This window comes from Aphelocoma coerulescens, chromosome 3, assembly GCF_041296385.1.
Source record: "Aphelocoma coerulescens isolate FSJ_1873_10779 chromosome 3, UR_Acoe_1.0, whole genome shotgun sequence".
NCBI lineage: Eukaryota > Metazoa > Chordata > Aves > Passeriformes > Corvidae > Aphelocoma > Aphelocoma coerulescens.
Window position 1 is genome coordinate 91099210 of NC_091016.1, and position 16508 is coordinate 91115717.

General features: G+C 45.7%; 1 protein-coding gene across 2 annotated transcripts; it reads left to right on the forward strand.

Moving 5' to 3' along the window:
* Positions 1 to 3480: 3480 nt before the first annotated feature.
* On the forward strand, positions 3481 to 10742 carry TENT5A (terminal nucleotidyltransferase 5A). 2 transcript variants are annotated; one of them, XM_069011265.1, is made up of 3 exons: positions 3481 to 3536; positions 4340 to 4847; positions 5865 to 10742. In XM_069011265.1, exons 2-3 carry the CDS (start codon positions 4425 to 4427, stop codon positions 6642 to 6644), a joined length of 1203 nt encoding a protein of 400 aa, XP_068867366.1. In that variant the 5' UTR covers positions 3481 to 3536; positions 4340 to 4424; the 3' UTR covers positions 6645 to 10742. The 2 variants fall into 2 exon arrangements, with proteins under 2 accessions (XP_068867366.1, XP_068867365.1); XM_069011264.1 differs by lacking the exon at positions 3481 to 3536 and adding an exon at positions 4008 to 4139.
* The last annotated feature ends 5766 nt before the right edge of the window (positions 10743 to 16508 follow it).

Genomic DNA, 16508 nt, shown 5'->3' on the forward strand with positions numbered 1-16508 from the left:
ACAAACACCTCTGAATGAGTCAACACTAATTTTTGGACTGAGGTAGTGTTTCTGCTCTGAAGTGAATCCCCTGACTGTCTGTAGGTAACACATGGTGGCTGTGTTGGCAGAGCAGCTGTGTCACACAAACTCAATTCCTCTTGGAAAAAGCTAAACTGGTAGTTTTGCTCCTGCTGGGCACCAAATGGGAACCAATTCCTAGACTCGGCACAGCTGAAGAGTCGCAGTTCCTGGCTCTTTTTTTCTGACAGAAGGAACATGTTCCTGTTTTAGGCAACACATCTTGGGCAGAAGGGAGGCAGAATGATGTTACAGTCACAGCTGATGTAGTTCGGTCAATAAAATACTTAAATTCCTAAATTCAGCAGAGCTCACCTGGAGAGTACACTCTTTGCTACGTGGCCAAGCTGAATGAAGAGCTCACACTGAGGACTTTATTAGGCAAATATACACAAATGCATACATGAGAAACACATCTATTGCTATTAATTTTCATTTGTTCTAGAGCAGGACTGAGAGTATGGGTGAGATGAAGGGACTAATTGAAAAATATTGTGCGAACATACAGAAAGACATGATTCACATCACACATCTTGTGTTCCTACTAATTGCTTGGGCAGCACAAACAACCGGAGTGAGTAATACAATCAAAATTCTGTCAAAGAATTACGGCTCACATTTACAATTTAAAAACCCCCACCTTTTCCTTCCAAAAGTTTGTCATTAAAGGGACAGAGCGTGTTCATGAGCTGAATTAATGCTTTTATTAGCAGCAGCATTACCAGTATCAGTCATAATTTGAATAATCTCTGTAGCTCATACAAATATTTTTAAATTTCTCGTAATGTAAGTCACCCTAATTCAATTTCTTGCTACAATTCTTAATGGTTTCTTCAGATTTAAAGTGATGTGGGCTTTCACATTCAAGTAGGACAGAGAAGCAAAAAATCCATAGTGTATATATACCCTAGATAAAGTACTGCACTGATAGAGTTCTATTTCTCTTCTATTTAGACAGTTTATTAAAAAAAAATATATATATATATATATAATTGCCTTTAGCTCATGTCTGTTAATTAGGGGAAGAGAAGTGAAAATAATTGCACATCAGTGCAAATAATTCCTTATCTATACAAAGAATGGGTTGATTAATATCCCATGCACCTTTCTGGACTGAAAAAAACATGAATGCAGTGATTCTGAATGGAAACTATTTTCTCTCTTCTTTTGGGTGAGTGGGAGGTGATTTGCAGGTGGTTACACTGAGAAAGGGGGGGCAAGGTGAGGACAGGGCTTTGCTGGCCCTTTTCCTTTAGCAAAGCCCAGCAGTGTAAAGGTCTTCCTTCTGAGACGCATTCACCTTGTCTTTGGCAAATCAGTGTTTTCCAGGATGAACTTCTGCCCTTCTTTCTTTTAAAGTGGGCAAGAAATAGCAGCTTAAGAGAGGTCAAAAGTCACACTTCATGGGGAAATTAAACAGGATCCACATAAAATGGCATTAAATCCTACTGACCAGTGTAAATGCACTGGTACATTTTGCAGTATTTGAAATACTGCTAAAATTTCATTGCAACATGCTGAGAAATACAAGTTAAATGAAACGTTGGTTACTCCCAGACAGGAAGTTGTCTCAGTTTCTTGGAGCTGGCCTTGCTTAATATGGGATGAGCCTCCAAGTCTGATCTTTGTCCTTGTTCTAGAAATCAGTAATCCAGCGGATTGCTGATAATGATAATTTGCTTATAAATAAGGTGGTAGTTACTCCTTTTGAAAGATTAAATCATGTGCCCTAGTGAACTGTGGTTCACCTGAGCGATGCCAGTCTGGGAATGGGGTTGTGTTTTAACCTCTCCGACCTTCCTAACTACACACGGAGAGCAGTAATACCTCAGTGCTGCAGGCAGGCAGCCCCCGTGGTGGGACTCCCGTGAGCCCTGCCCTCGGCTGTCACCTGGCTGCGCCTGAGGGGCCCCGGGCATCTCTCTGCCCTGCAGGGAGATGGGCAGTGCTTGTCGCTCTCCTCTCGGGGTGCATGGTCAGTTTGAGGACATGCTGATCCTGCACCCAGGGAGAGAGTGGGGGCTCCCTGTGCCCAGCAGCAGTAGCTAGTGGCCCAGGTTCCCAGAAGCCGGTTGCAGGCTCCCCTCAACAGGCTCCAGTTGAGGGAGCAGGCCACTTAGTCTGAATATTTATTTTAAATAAAGGAATAAACTGGCAAACCCTATTCAATATGCTGGCAGTCATACAACGTTCTGCTTCTGCTGTTAAGCTGCAATCACTTGTACACATTCTGATTTTAAAAGCTTTCTTTCTTTTAATTTTTTTCCTTTTTTTTTTTTTTTTTCCCTATTGAGGAAAGGCACTGACACAGAGCCATACAAACACTTTTATCGCCCCGTGAGTGGCACGGGGAGGGGGCAGTGGTGCCGCATGACGGGGGCACAGGGTGGAGCGAGGAGCAGCCCCGTGCTGCTGAAGCCACAGGGAATGTGGGCAGAGGATCAAAGCCCGAGCCGCCCCCGGCCCCCCCGCCCCGCCCCGCGGGAGCCGGCAGGGGGCGCCCTTGCCCCGCGCTGCGCCAGCCGGGAGCGCCCCGAAGGGGCGGGCGCCGCGGGACCCCCGCCCGGCCTGTGTGTGGGGGGGGATGGACCGGGGGGCTCGGGGGCTTCCCCGTGAGGGGCGGGGCACAGCCCCACACCCGACCCCATCCCGGGGCGGGAGAAAAGGGGGCGCGGGGAGGGGGAGCGCTAAAAATGGGGGAAGGGGACGGTAAACCTCGTCGGGCTCTGTCGCCCACCCCCACTTTTTGGCGAAGTTCTCCGCTGAGGGAGCCGCGCGTCACGTAGCCCCGCACCACTATTGGCCCCTCCTGCCGCGCGTCACAAAGCTGCGAGCGATGACGCAACACCGTCCGTGACCCCCTCGTGTCCCCCAGCACTGCATCTTTCCGCGCAACCCGCTGTCTACACCGCGCTGGCGCGCACTGAGGCGGTGGCGGCTCCCGGTGCTGCTGCGTGCATCGGGAGCGTGCGCTAAGTCTGTTTTAAATAGTATGTAATGTTTTAAATAGTATCTATCTGTTTTTAAATAGTATCTATATGTTTTTGAAATAACAACTATGTGTACGTGTATGTAAGTAACAGGTGAAAAACAAGCAGATACATCCATCGTTATTTAAAAGAAAATGTAGCTGTGAATAAAATATATGGGCATATTTATATAATATGCTTGTCTTCCACGTTATTTTTGCGGCTCCGCGGTTACCCAAGTTGTACTCTATAGGCAGGATGCTCCTCTAGAAGGCACCGGCTCCTCCGTGCTCTTCGGGATGTCATTTGCCTCCCATCGCCGGCGAGGAGGGCGGGCGGGCGCGGGGGAGGGGGCCGGGCCGGGGCCGGGCAGGCACAGCGTGATGCCGCTGCGCTGCCGCAGGCGGCTCTGGAAATCTCGGTCAGGAGCCGAGCAGCGCAAACCACACGGCCCGGGATCCTCGGCATCTGCTTGGAGAGGGGCCCTTGCCAAATTCCGTCGCTCTGGTATGAAGTTTGGCTGCGCCTGGGATGACCGGGAATGTCGGGGGGGCAGGTGGGGAGTAAAAAGGCAGAGAAAAAAAATCGGGAATGAATGGCAGCGCGGAGCTGGGTGCCCCTGGGCGCGCATCTGGGTACGGCAGGAGCGGGAGGGGCCGCGCCCCGCACGGGGCAGGGAGCGGTGCTGCACTTGTTGCCTCCCCTGAGCCGTGCGGGGGAGGCCGCGCTGCGCTGCGCGGGTCTCCCAGCGCGGGGCGGTGCGGGACGGCCGCGCTGGGCGCTCCGCCGGCGCGGAGGGGCGGGCGGGAGGGCGGCCCGCGGGTGCGCGGGTGTGGGCGGGCGGGGGCACCGCCGAGGCCGGCCATGCAGATGGAGGGGGCGGGACGCCGGCGCCGTGACTCGGAACCCCGGAAGCGCGGAGAAGCCCAGTATAAAAACTACTGGGGACCTTTCCCGGCCAGAACTACGAAAGCTCCGGAGACGGCGGCAGCCTGCGGCGGCAGCGAGCGGGGCGGCCTCTTGGGCGGTGCGGGGCGGCCTCTCCGTCGGCGCGGGGCGGCCTCTGCCCCGGCGGGAGCGCGGAGAGCGGTGCAAGCAGCGGCGCTGCAGGTTGGGCACCTTCCCTTATCCTGCAGCACTACCTGGCTCCGGGGGGCTTTTTCTCCCCCCACCCCCGTTTTATTTATTTATTTTTTTAAATTTAATCAGTAGGTGTGTCCCCCGCTGGAAGGGACAGCCGCGGGGGAACGGAGCTCGGGCGCGGGGTGCACGCAGCTGCTGACCGCTGGCTTTTCCTCTTCTTTTGCCAGGCGCGGAGGGAGAGGGGCCCCGGGGGGCCGGCGGGGAGCCGGAGCGGTGCCTGGATCCAGCCCGGGGAGGCGGCGGCCGCTCACCATGGCAGACGATGAGAAGGCCGGCGGGAGTTCCGCGGGCGGCGGCGAGAGCGCGCAATGCAACGTGCTGAGCTGGGAGCAAGTGCAGCGTCTAGACCGCATCCTCAGCGAAACCATTCCCATCCACGGCCGCGGTAACTTCCCCACGCTGGCCATGCAGCCCCGCCAGATCGTCAAGGTGGTGCGGAGCCGGCTGGAAGAGAAGGGCATCGGCCTACGGGACGTGCGGCTGAACGGCTCGGCCGCCAGCCACGTCCTCCACCAGGACAGCGGCCTGGGTTACAAGGACTTGGACCTCATCTTCTGCGCAGACCTCAAAGGAGAAGCCGAATTTCAGACTGTGAAGGACGTGGTCTTGGACTGCCTCTTGGATTTCCTACCCGAGGGGGTGAATAAGGAGAAGATCACGCCTCTCACCCTCAAGGTAAACCTGCCCTCTGCCCAGATGCCCGGAGCGGGCAGGTGTGAGCGCCTGCCTGCAGACAGTGGGCACCTTCCCCCTGGGGATGGAGGGGTGCGCTCAGGGACGCAGCTTCCCCCCCCACACCCCCGCGACCCACGGGAACCCCGAGCGATTTTTTCACCCCACGCTTAAAACCGAGGAGGAGTTTGCAGTGAAGTGCCCTGACCGGCGCTCTTCAGGATTAATTAGCTTTTTCTCCCTCCCGGTTGATTTGCTGGGAGCGTTGTTTTACCTGGGGCGTGTGCCAGGCGCTGCACATCTCTCCCAGCCCGGCTCGGCGGCAGATCGGTGTGCCGGCCCCGGTTCCCGGGTGCAGGGGGAGCGTAGATGGATTTAACATCTACAAGAAGGAAACCCCATCTCCAAGGCATGCTTCCAGGTGTGCTAAGCGCCCCAGTGGGGAGGCGTATTCGCTCCTCTAGAAGACACTTCGCTTAAGTTCATGAGGCTGAATCCAAATGCCTTTCAGATTTTTAGAGTGATTTTTTTTTTTTTTTTTTAAATATGGGGCAGATTTATGGAACCTGCACTGGTAGGATTGAACGGAATGAACATTTGCTAACTTGTTTCTGTGGGGAATAGAGAGAGAAGTGAAAACCAATAAATAAGATTTCTTATCAGATTGTAGTAGTGACCTTTTGTGTATGGGTGCAGGCATATTTGGCAGGTGTGCCATGGACTTAGTCTGTAGATGTATTAAGAAGTGACAGAAAGAAGCAGGGTTGCTATATGCTTCCCTTGCATGACACAGTCCCAGCAGAACACCCTTCCCTGTCATACCCTTGCAGTGACAGCATTTTGAGCTCTCACATTAAGCACTTATTCTCTGGTATGTATCTGCAGGCTCCATGAAATCTTTTATGAAATAAGTACGGGGGGGGGGGGGGAGGGGGCTTGGGAGGGGGTCAGCAAATGCAGTGAAGGAGAAATTTCTTGCTTCTTTGTCTTGATTTGCTCATTTTGTCTTTCTGATTGTAGGAGGCTTATGTGCAGAAAATGGTAAAAGTATGCAATGATTCAGACCGGTGGAGTCTTATCTCCCTGTCCAACAACAGTGGCAAAAATGTGGAGCTGAAATTTGTGGACTCTCTGAGGCGGCAGTTTGAATTCAGTGTCGATTCCTTTCAAATCAAGCTGGACTCCCTGCTGCTTTTTTATGAGTGCTCAGAGAATCTGATGACTGAAACTTTTCACCCAACTATCATTGGTGAGAGCGTTTATGGGGATTTCCAGGAAGCCTTTGATCACCTCTGCAACAAGATAATTGCCACCAGAAACCCAGAAGAAATCAGAGGAGGTGGTCTTCTGAAGTACTGCAACCTTTTGGTAAGGGGCTTTAGGGCAGCCTCTGAATCTGAGATTAAATCCCTGCAGAGATACATGTGTTCGAGGTTTTTCATTGACTTCTCAGACATTGGCGAACAGCAGAGAAAGCTGGAGTCCTACTTGCAGAACCACTTTGTGGGATTAGAAGACCGCAAGTATGACTATCTCATGACCCTTCACGGTGTGGTGAATGAGAGCACAGTGTGCCTGATGGGGCATGAGAGGAGACAGACTCTGAATCTGATCACCATGCTGGCCATCCGAGTCCTAGCCGAGCAAAATATCATTCCCAATGTGGCCAATGTCACCTGTTATTACCAGCCAGCCCCATACGTAGCAGATGCCAACTTCAGCAATTACTACATTGCCCAGGTTCAGACGGTGTTCCCTTGCCAGCAGCACACATACTCTACTTGGCTGCCCTGTAATTAAGAACCGAAATTAGTAGACTCGGTGGAGAGAACATTTTCTAAGATGCAGGAAGGGGCGATGGGTCCCTCTGAAATGGGGTGTTTTGTGCAATGACGATCTGCTCTAGTTGTCAAGCTTGCGACAAGCTTGTGGTTCTTCTAATAAATAATGGGAGCGTGATCAAGAAAGAACCCCAAAATAATTGGATCCTACCCCAGAGCACAAGAGGCCTGTCATTAAAAGCAACCAGCTTCCCCTGAAATAAGTGAGGGAGGAATGCTTGATGACAATATGGGTTGGCAATATCTGCTCCCATAGCTTTGGCATAGAGAAGGTGGGAAAGCCTTATTTTCTTTTATTTTTATTCTTACTCTAGAATGGGATCTGCAAAAGGGAGAATATGAAAGAAACAAAACAAAACAAAAAAAAACAACAAAAGAAAAAACTTCACAAAAAACAATTCTATATATATTCAGGAGTTAAAAGTTAGAGGCATAAAGCAGAGATAAGCTGAATAAAATTGTATATTGGAATTACTGCATTTGGGGCTTGCAGCAAGTGCCGTCTATGGATTGACCGTGTAGAATGTATAGCTTGCTTGACTAGAATGCTTTACCAGAAACAGCTTGCTCCAAATGAACAGTAGTGGATTGGTACAGTTAGAAAAACAGAAACATGTACGATGACAAAGTCCATTATTTCCAGCTGTGTGCATGCCTCACATTTTAAAAATGTGAGAATGCTGGAAAACCAGCTGTGGCAAGAAGTATATACTTAAGGACCAAAGATTTCACAAATAAGTTATCCAAGCAAAGAAGATACAGTAGAGTATATATATATAAATATATATATATGTAAAAGGAAGAAAGATGTTCCTATATTTGTACACACCAATAGTAATCAAAAGTGCCTGATGCCTTCATAAAATTTGAAGTGAGAAAAAAAATATAGTTTTGTGGTTTAACCATGCATTTTGTTTTATCAGGGACACAAGGATAAAAAAAAAAGCAAACCAACCCATAAGCTTGTGAATAAGTGGTGGAGGAAATGCCCTATTTTTTTTCTTGGCAAATACCTGTATAGAGTTAATGTTTTGTCGGTGTGCTATTATCCTAGGTACGTGTGTGTATGTGTGTATATATGTTTGTGTGTGTATATATGTACATGTTATTGGTGTATATCTATATATATACACACACAATATATATTAATGTGGTCTAGGAAAATGTAGCAATTAAGGAATGTTTAAATAAAGTACTACTTGTTTTCCAGTTTGCAACAGGATGTCATAGGACAGTGGGCACCTTGCAGTGAAATTTTAACCCACACCTGATAAATTTGGAGTAAATGAACCAGTCAGGATTAAGGTGGGATTCAGATAATGTCTTTGGTTGCAAGAACAAGGATTACAGTAATTCAGTGAGTTGCTTGTGAGCCATAATAATTCCACAGATGGAGAAACATATGACTAGCTGATTTTTTTTAACTGTTTTGTACTGTAATGCCATTTTGACATTTAACCCACTAATGTTGTGACTGCATACCTCCATGATGTGTAATTCAGTGGAACGTGGATCAAAGATAGGTTTATTTAAACCCCCTGACAGCTAAAGAATATTGTATTCGTTGGTAATTTGAACACTAATTGTTAATATTTAAAGGAGTATTTTTAATAGAATGCATTATGCATTCCAGGACCACTAGAATTTAGCAAATGTGAAATGAACCCTTTTTAAGAGTGTTGCACGATTGCTTAAAATTATATTTTATATATATATTATATATATATATTTTTATGCAAATATTAAACATCTTTGATCTGGTTGTCACACTGCATTTACATTTTAGTACTGTACTTTATTTAAATGGAATCACTTTACATTGGAACAATAACTATTCACTTTCATTTCCTCTCCCAAAAGACCAGCAGGGGGGAAAAAACCAACCTCCGCTGCTGTTTTCACTTCAGTGCCATCTCTGAAGGTGTTAAATTCTTTGTTGGGCTTTGAAAACCTAATGACTAAGTGACACTTGACTCTGATATTTTGCTTTTTCTTTCTGAGAGGGAAAAAAAAAGGGAATTCAGGCTTTTGAAGGAAATCCGTCTGTGCCCTGCCTGGTCACAGGCACGGTCTGGCGTTGGAGTCAGGGGCAGGGAGAGGGAGAGGACGCGTGTCCTGGCAGTGTATTTTCCCTATGGAGCGAGTAAGGTACATCTATTTTTGTCGCGCTTTGTACTTTTCACTCTGCAGGCACTTTAATAGGAACCCGATTTGTTTACTGAAGCACCTTCCCTGTGAGTCCTTCAGGAAACTTAAAAGCTGGTCCATTGCCATTCCTAGCATTGACGTGCAGACCTTGTCCCCACCTTCCCTTCCTTTGGTGCTGGCTGCAGCTTCCCACTGGCCTCTTGTCCCAGTGAGGTTCCCTCCAGCCCCCTGGAGGGTCTGGGCTGAGCGCTCCTGGCCCGCTGGCTCCCCTTACCTCCTGCTCCTGGTTCGCTAGCGGAAGCAAGGGGAGGGCTGGGGAAATAGGATCAGCTGGTAATGTGGTATGTCTTCTCTCCCACAACTATTTGCAGCAAATAAATGAGTCATCCTCTCTTTAAAAGGGTTTGAGAATCTATAGCTGTGCCACAACCGCAGAATGCTGATAATACATGACACAGTGGTGTTTTCCTTTGAAGGACCCTTTTTTTTGCCATTGCTTGAAAGAAAGTTTTGAAATACTTCCTCTCAGCTCAAATTTTATTGTGGGTTGGTTTTTTTTGATTCACAGCAGTTAGTTACCTTATAGTGCATACAGCAGGGCTCTGAGCTAAACTGCACCTTTTAGCATTTGCATTTTGATACATATATAATATGGTTTTTTATATATTATATAGGTATTCCAGATCTGTTTTACATGTGTTAATGATCAAGTGGTGGAACTGGTGGAGCTTTGTATTATTTGTGACTGGTAGCTTAAAATGTGCCTGGTGTTAGAGGTGGGAAGAAGGCATGAGTTCAGGCCAACAGTAAAATAAGAACCCCTTTTCAAAGCTGGTTTATTTCTGTGGTTTGCACACCTTTCCCTCCATAAAGTCTGACTTCTTTTTAACTGGTTTTTCCCCTCCTCTTCAGCACACTGGTACTCTTAAAGTTAATACCACGCTCTTGCTTTGTAGACTTGATCTATCCCATCCAATCAGCTGTAAGGTTAAAGCTTGTGCTACAGAAGACAGTGCCCCTTTTAAAGAGCTGAACTGATTAAAGACATTGACCTGATTACAGTAAAACTGTTTGTGCCACAGCTGAATTTCCTGCTAACCAACAGGGCGCTAAACTTGGTTAAACCTAGTGATCGTGAAACAACCAAGAGCTTCTAAATGGGTTTTTTTATTTTCTTTTTTTTCTTTAGATGTAGCTGTCCTCCCAAATGCAAGAACATTTCTCCTAAAAAATAGAAGGGCAATTAGAAGACCAAAAAGATGATATTTTTCTAGTTTCTTGTATTGCACTTAAAATATTTTTTATCTTGCACAAAGGCCTTCACACAAATCTTCTAAACAGCTCTTATTAAATGCTTGGTTTGCATCACATCAGAAGTTCCTACTGGTTCAAAAAAGGCACTTTTTTAAATTGAGAAAATGAAGTGTGTTAGCTAAAACTGCACAGAAAATGAAAAAAATGTATTTGCATATTCAGCTCCTATTTGAATATATTCTTTTGTATGGTTTTCTTTATGCAGAGAATTTCCCTTGCAAGAAAGAAAATCAGTGTACTGTTTTGCTGTTGTAATAGTGGTTTGCTAACAAAATAAATAGTAAAAAAAAAAAAGCCTGCAAATTTCAAGACAGCTTGGCTAAAGGCACTGCAAGCTCCTGCAGTCTGTAGGAGTCTGTGCAGATTTGCTTTCCCTCAAATTTCCTTACAACTGTTGCCTTCTGCAAGGCATCCTGTTGCAGCAAACTGCTCCTTGGATTGCTCTTTTGGAACATTTTGACTATAGGCTTTGTCACAGACAGAAAAAGAGCTGATGGAAAACAGACTCTAGAGGGAACAGATTGTGAATTTTGTTTACAGCATCCAATATTTGGATTTTTTTTGTAAATAAAAAGAAGTTATTTTTTTCTATTGATTTGTGTCTGCTGTCTTCCGTGTCTGAAATAGCTCTGGCCTGCTCCTACTGAATACCAAGTTAGCTTTCATTAAAAAAGGACAAGGGCAGCACTTTTCTGAGAAGAGTAGCATTCGGCTGCTTTCCGATTGGAGCACAGAACATTTTGAAAAGCCCTGCCTCATGCCAGCCAAGTTTGGCTGGCTCTACTCAGCTGCAGAGGAACCTCCCCAGCCACTGCCAAAAATATGCACTCAAGCACCAGCTGGGCCATGCAAATGGTCCAAAACACGAAAGTGGAACAGTGCCATGGCAACCCCACACCCTCGCTGCCCTCCCAGTTGAGATTGTGGGACTGGGACTTTATGATGTCTGTGATCGTCCACAAGCCACCATGCTGGCAGGAATGTGGGGGTCCTGCTGCCCTTGAGGTATATTTGGTAGGGGCTGATGTCTCCACCTTACCTTTTCGGTAGGTCCAGGGGCCAATGGTGTACTGCTGCCTGGGTGTAAAGGTGGTGCCAGCTGTAGCGGGTGGGGTGCTGCAGGACCTGAAGCTTGGGGAGCTGCTGGGGAGAAAGGATGCACATGCCTGATTGATTCATCTGCTGAATCAGTCCAGTTCTTCCTGCAGATTCAATGTTTACTCTTCTTCCCTGCCCTACAATGCTGTCCTTGTCAGCAAAGGTATTTTCTGTTTTCTGTTTACAGGAGAGATGCCTCAGTAATGAAGGCTAATTTCCTCAAAAAGCACTTCAAGGGAATATAAAATATTAATTTACAATGCTCGTGGCAATACTTTTTCAGCCATGGTGCCTCAGACTGACCCAAATTTGAAAAACATTGGCTGAGACTCTGCAGTATGTCGCTCTTACTAGGCTCATTCATACACCGTGCTGGTCTTGGAAGTCTCAAACTGGCTCAGTGGGAGTGTGAATATGCTTATTGTAATGATGAGTGAACCTGTATTCCTCTGTAAAAAAAAACAAACAAACATGCTAGTGGGACTGCTCATTTTTCCAGGCACAGAAGCAACCCCCTTGCTGAATGCCGGGTGTCTTCTGCACAGTACGTCTTTTGAAACCAGCCTGGCCAGGAGGGGGGGATGCACTCAGCATCCCTGTCTGTACAGCATCTCCTTTCCTCCCATGTTACTGCCAGAAAAGGGAGGGGCAGGTGGCCTAGCTTTTCCTCCTGTTAGCTTGCTCAGTTAGGAAATATTTCAGGCAGTTTGACAAAGGCAACTACCCAAAGACACAGATGGAAACTGAGGGATTGGAAATCATCTAAATCCAAATGCCTTTGCTTGTGTCTCAAAATCAAAGCCCAGATGGATGCTCTTATGCTTTAGAGTGAGTTAATTCCTATTTCTCTGCTTAAATTTGGGGGGATTTTTTGAGAGCCAGTTGAGTGTCTGGAGTGCTGTGAGTCCTCTTTCCCCAGCTGAGGAGGAGTGTGATGCAGACAGAACCAACTGAATGCTCACTTTAGAATGTTGTGTTTTTCAGGAGGGAGGAAGTGTGCAGTACTGAAGAGGAGGGAGGGCAAAAGTAAAGTGGGACAAGGGGAATCACCTGAACATCAACACAGGGGAAAGCTGAAGGACACACTGATAGGTTACAGTAGGAGAGGAAAAATAGCTCAAGTCTTCTGCTCACCCTGCTAAAATAAGTCAGATCAGAGAAGCTGTCACTTATCAAGATAAGTTACAGTCTGCATTTTACCTTGGCTGCAGCAGCACATATTTATTTTATTGCCATAAAAAAAATTATGCAGAAACCCCTTTACCCAGGAATGAAGCTGAGTTTCTAGTTTTTATAGAATTATTTAGGTTGGAAAGACCTCTAAGATCATCAGGTCCAACTGTTTACCCATCACCACCAAGTCCACCACTAAACCATGTCCGTAAGCACATCTACATGTCTTTAAATACCTCCAGAGATGGTGACTCCACCACTTCCTTGGGTAGTGTGTTCCAATGCTTGACAACTTTTCTGGTGAAGGAATTTTTTCCTAATATCCAAACTAAACCCCCTCTGGTGCAACTTGAGGCCGTTTGCTCTTGTCTATGAAACCTCTGCAGAGTTTTGTGGAAGGTGCATGCACCTTTTCCCCAAGTGTTTGTGTGGATCTAGTCATGCCTTCCTGAAGCTGCCACCAAGCAACCTCCTCTCTTTAATTTATGTGTTTTTAGTAAAATTCAGTGCATGTGGCTATATGTACTTAGGTAAAGCACAGCTATATGCTCTTGCATTGGAGCTTGTGTATTTTTGCAGCAACGCCCTGAATATCAGTAGCTGTGTGTCAGAAGCAGTTCTGCAGTGGGGCTTTAGTCTGCATGCAAGGATCAAGAGCACAAAATCAAAATCTGTATTTTAGAGAAGAAATACTCACCCTTCAAAAGCCTGATAAGCCATCATCAACAGGCTCATCTCCTACATACTTACATATCCTTAGGCTGTCCAAAGAGTGTGTTTTGTGGATGCAAAATTTCACTATTTCATGTGGCTGTTGCACCAGGATGTGCAATGATGGTACTTGCCAGAAAATTTTCTTTTTTGCATTGTTTGGGAAAAAAAAACGATGTCCTAAACACATGCAATACCTAAATATTGTGTGCACAACATGAATATTCTCCACAGTGAAAACATTCCTTAGATTCCCATAATGGCTTTGAGGGCATAAATTGCTGTTTTCCAAGAGAACATTATTCTTAAACATACTTTTCCTTCTGTTGGACTTGGGGGTGAACAAGTTTTATGAGTGAACAACTCTTCTGAGTTAAGTTTTTCTTCTTGAAAACAGAGGAATCCAGAACAGCCAGCAGTTTTAAAAAGTGAAACTCTCTGTATCTAACCTACACAGGGTCTCTGTCCTCTAGAGTGCCTCCCTACTGGGGTGTAGAACAGAGTCCCTTCTAAAGTCACAGCTAAAGACAGTAGACAATGAATGGGCTTTGGAGACGTCCAGCTCATCCTCATCTGTGTGTGTATGTGGTTGCTTCTCTGCAGTTTGAACAAAGCTGATGAGGGGTGCCTGGAGCAGGAAGACAGGCGTTCCTGAGGGAGATGTACATGGTTCTCTGATAATTTTCTCTCAGGGAATATGTTCTTAGTGAATGTGTGCTTGAAGAGGATTCACTTGTCTGCAGTGACTGCATGGCCTTCGTTTTAACCACAACTCACTTCCTTGGCTTATTTCCTCAATCCAAGACATCTGTGGAGTTCCTGCAGTACATTGTGATGTGGAAATGTAATTGTTAGGAAACCTTTCTGTAATTACATCTGACCATAATTTAACTAATGCTTTGAGGAAAAGATAAAGCCATAGTCCTTTTGGTTTTGAATCTTTTGTCCTTGAGTAATTTCTCACAATTTCACTTCTGCATTGCTGTTCTGTGCTTGCTTCTCTGCTGCCTTCTCATCCTGATTCTTGCAGCAGAAGGAGGGACCAGCACCACATGCTCCTCTTCAGACTGTCAGTAATTCTGCTGGTCACTAGTGTTTGACAGCTACTGAGGTAAGGTCAGTGCTAGATGGGTCATTAGGTGAGCTTCAGCAAGAGGAGTGGAATATCTCTGTGTAACCAGGTGTCCTGGGTGTCCTGTGAAATGCTCTTCAGAAATATTTCTAACCAAGCTGTCCACTAGCAGTTCTTCATAACAGGGGAATTATTCATACAGCCTTATACAGTTACTTGAACATCTCAGGAAGTCCAGAATAACAGTTATATTAATTCAAAATTTAGCAAAAAGCCAATTATGATTAAATCAGGGAGAAAATGCACTACAAGGTACTTATTAAAAATGTCAGCATGCAAACTAGTAAGAGATGGTCTTCCTCAGCTTGAAGTCTTGTATTTGGGTTTCAGCAGGCTGTTCATACACTTTGCAAACCAGGCACTTGGATTTGGGTTAAATTACCCACTGAAGAAGGATTTGCATCTCTTGTTCCTCACCTCAGTCTTTGTTGTTTAGGAAGCAACAAATACATGATTGTTGTCTGCTTTGCAATGGTGGTGTAAACTATGACTTGACTGATTTATGTAAGTACTGTTTATAAGTAAAACCCTATAAATGTCAGCCAGTGGAGGAAGCGAAACCAAGAGTTTTGGCTTCCTTTTCACCAGCTGTGAATGGTTCTTTTCCATTTTTTATGGAACTATAAAATTGAATAGCACATTTTCTGTAGATTGAGCTTTCTGACATGCTTTTCATTTCTTCCCAACCTTCTGTCACCAATAATGTCAAATATTTAAGGCTGTATTTTCTAGTCTGGCAAAACCAATCTTGTCTGTATTTGCTGAAGTAATGGACCCCTGTGGGGTCACACAGAGGCATTTGTGCTGTGTGCTAGATACTTTGGAAGCAGCATCTCATTTGTTACAGCTGTCATAGATCTTTACATATACCACATTTCATAAAGTTATTAAAAAGTCACAGAAGTTCCAAGAACTTGAAACTAATCAGTTTTCTTCCAAACCCAAACCCAGACAGCCCCAGGTTTGTCACCAGGGTCTTACAGACACAGCTTGCCATGTGCCATTCTCTGCTCCCCCAGGAGAAAATCTGTATCTGAAAATTACAGCCTGATCTAGTTGGATCAGGCTGTTGCTGTTGCTCTTATGCAGACAATGCATTTGGCAGCAGAGACTGCAGGGCTGCACTGATGGCCATCCCAAACGTAATCTATTAAGAAGAGAGAAAAATGGCCTTCCAGTGCTGGTAGGAACTATTGTCAATCTTTCTGAGAAATGCACACATTGGCTCAATGCTGAACATGATACATTTGTTTTGTGGAGTTTTGTGGGCAGAAATATTTGCCATAGATCCCCTGGTGCATTACTTGCATTTTAGTTGTCATGGGTGCACATTATTGACCGATGCATGTGGAAGTGCTCTTTAAACTCTGCTCTTTGACTGTTCAGAGGGTGTTCTCTACAGCAGAAAGGTGCCCAGCAGATATTGTTCACTGCTGAAAGCTCCATCTTTGATGTCTGCAGATATTTTCATGATAGGCTTTCCTGTGGGATAAAGATTTTTCATCATCACAGAAATGCCCTCTCACAGCAGTGGGAACATCCATGAGTGACAGGAAGCATCTGATGAAATTCCAGCCAATGCATCAGACACTTAAGCAGAAGCTGTGGGGTCCATAGACTTCTCCTTTGGCTTTAGCCAGTCTTTATATGCAATGGTAGCAGCAGCCTCCATGCTTGAGGAGGCATGCAGGGAACATACAATGCAGATTTGGTAGCTGAGCTTGACCTGAGCATTACTTGCTAGTTCTTTGTTGTTGAATGTTTGCTTTGCAGTAACAATCAAAGGGCATGACCAGGTTAGGACCCATTGTACCAGGCATTGTGCAAACACCCCTGTGCAAGTCCTGTCCCTTAGAGCTTCTCTGTGTGGAGGTTTCAATGAGCTTATTTTTCCCTTTAGCTGTCTCACAGTAAGTTAACTAATTTGTTTAAGGCAGTCTCTTGCTTTTCTAAGAAATGGAATATAACCTGCAAAAAGTGTTCTCAAAGAGGCAATTTTCAGAAATACTATGGAATTCTGTAAATTTGTTCACCTGCTAAGCCTGTCGTCATAATCTCAGCTTGCCTTCATGAATAACTGAACTCAGTTGCTCTCTTAAAAAGCTGTGTACTTGTTGCAACACTTTTTCGTCAGAGACCTGAAATCAGTTCTACAGTCAGTGCAGACACAGGTGCATTTCTCTTCCCTCCATCTTGAATTGCAATCACTTCAGGAGGTGAAATGGACCAACCGTGGAGTAGTGTGCA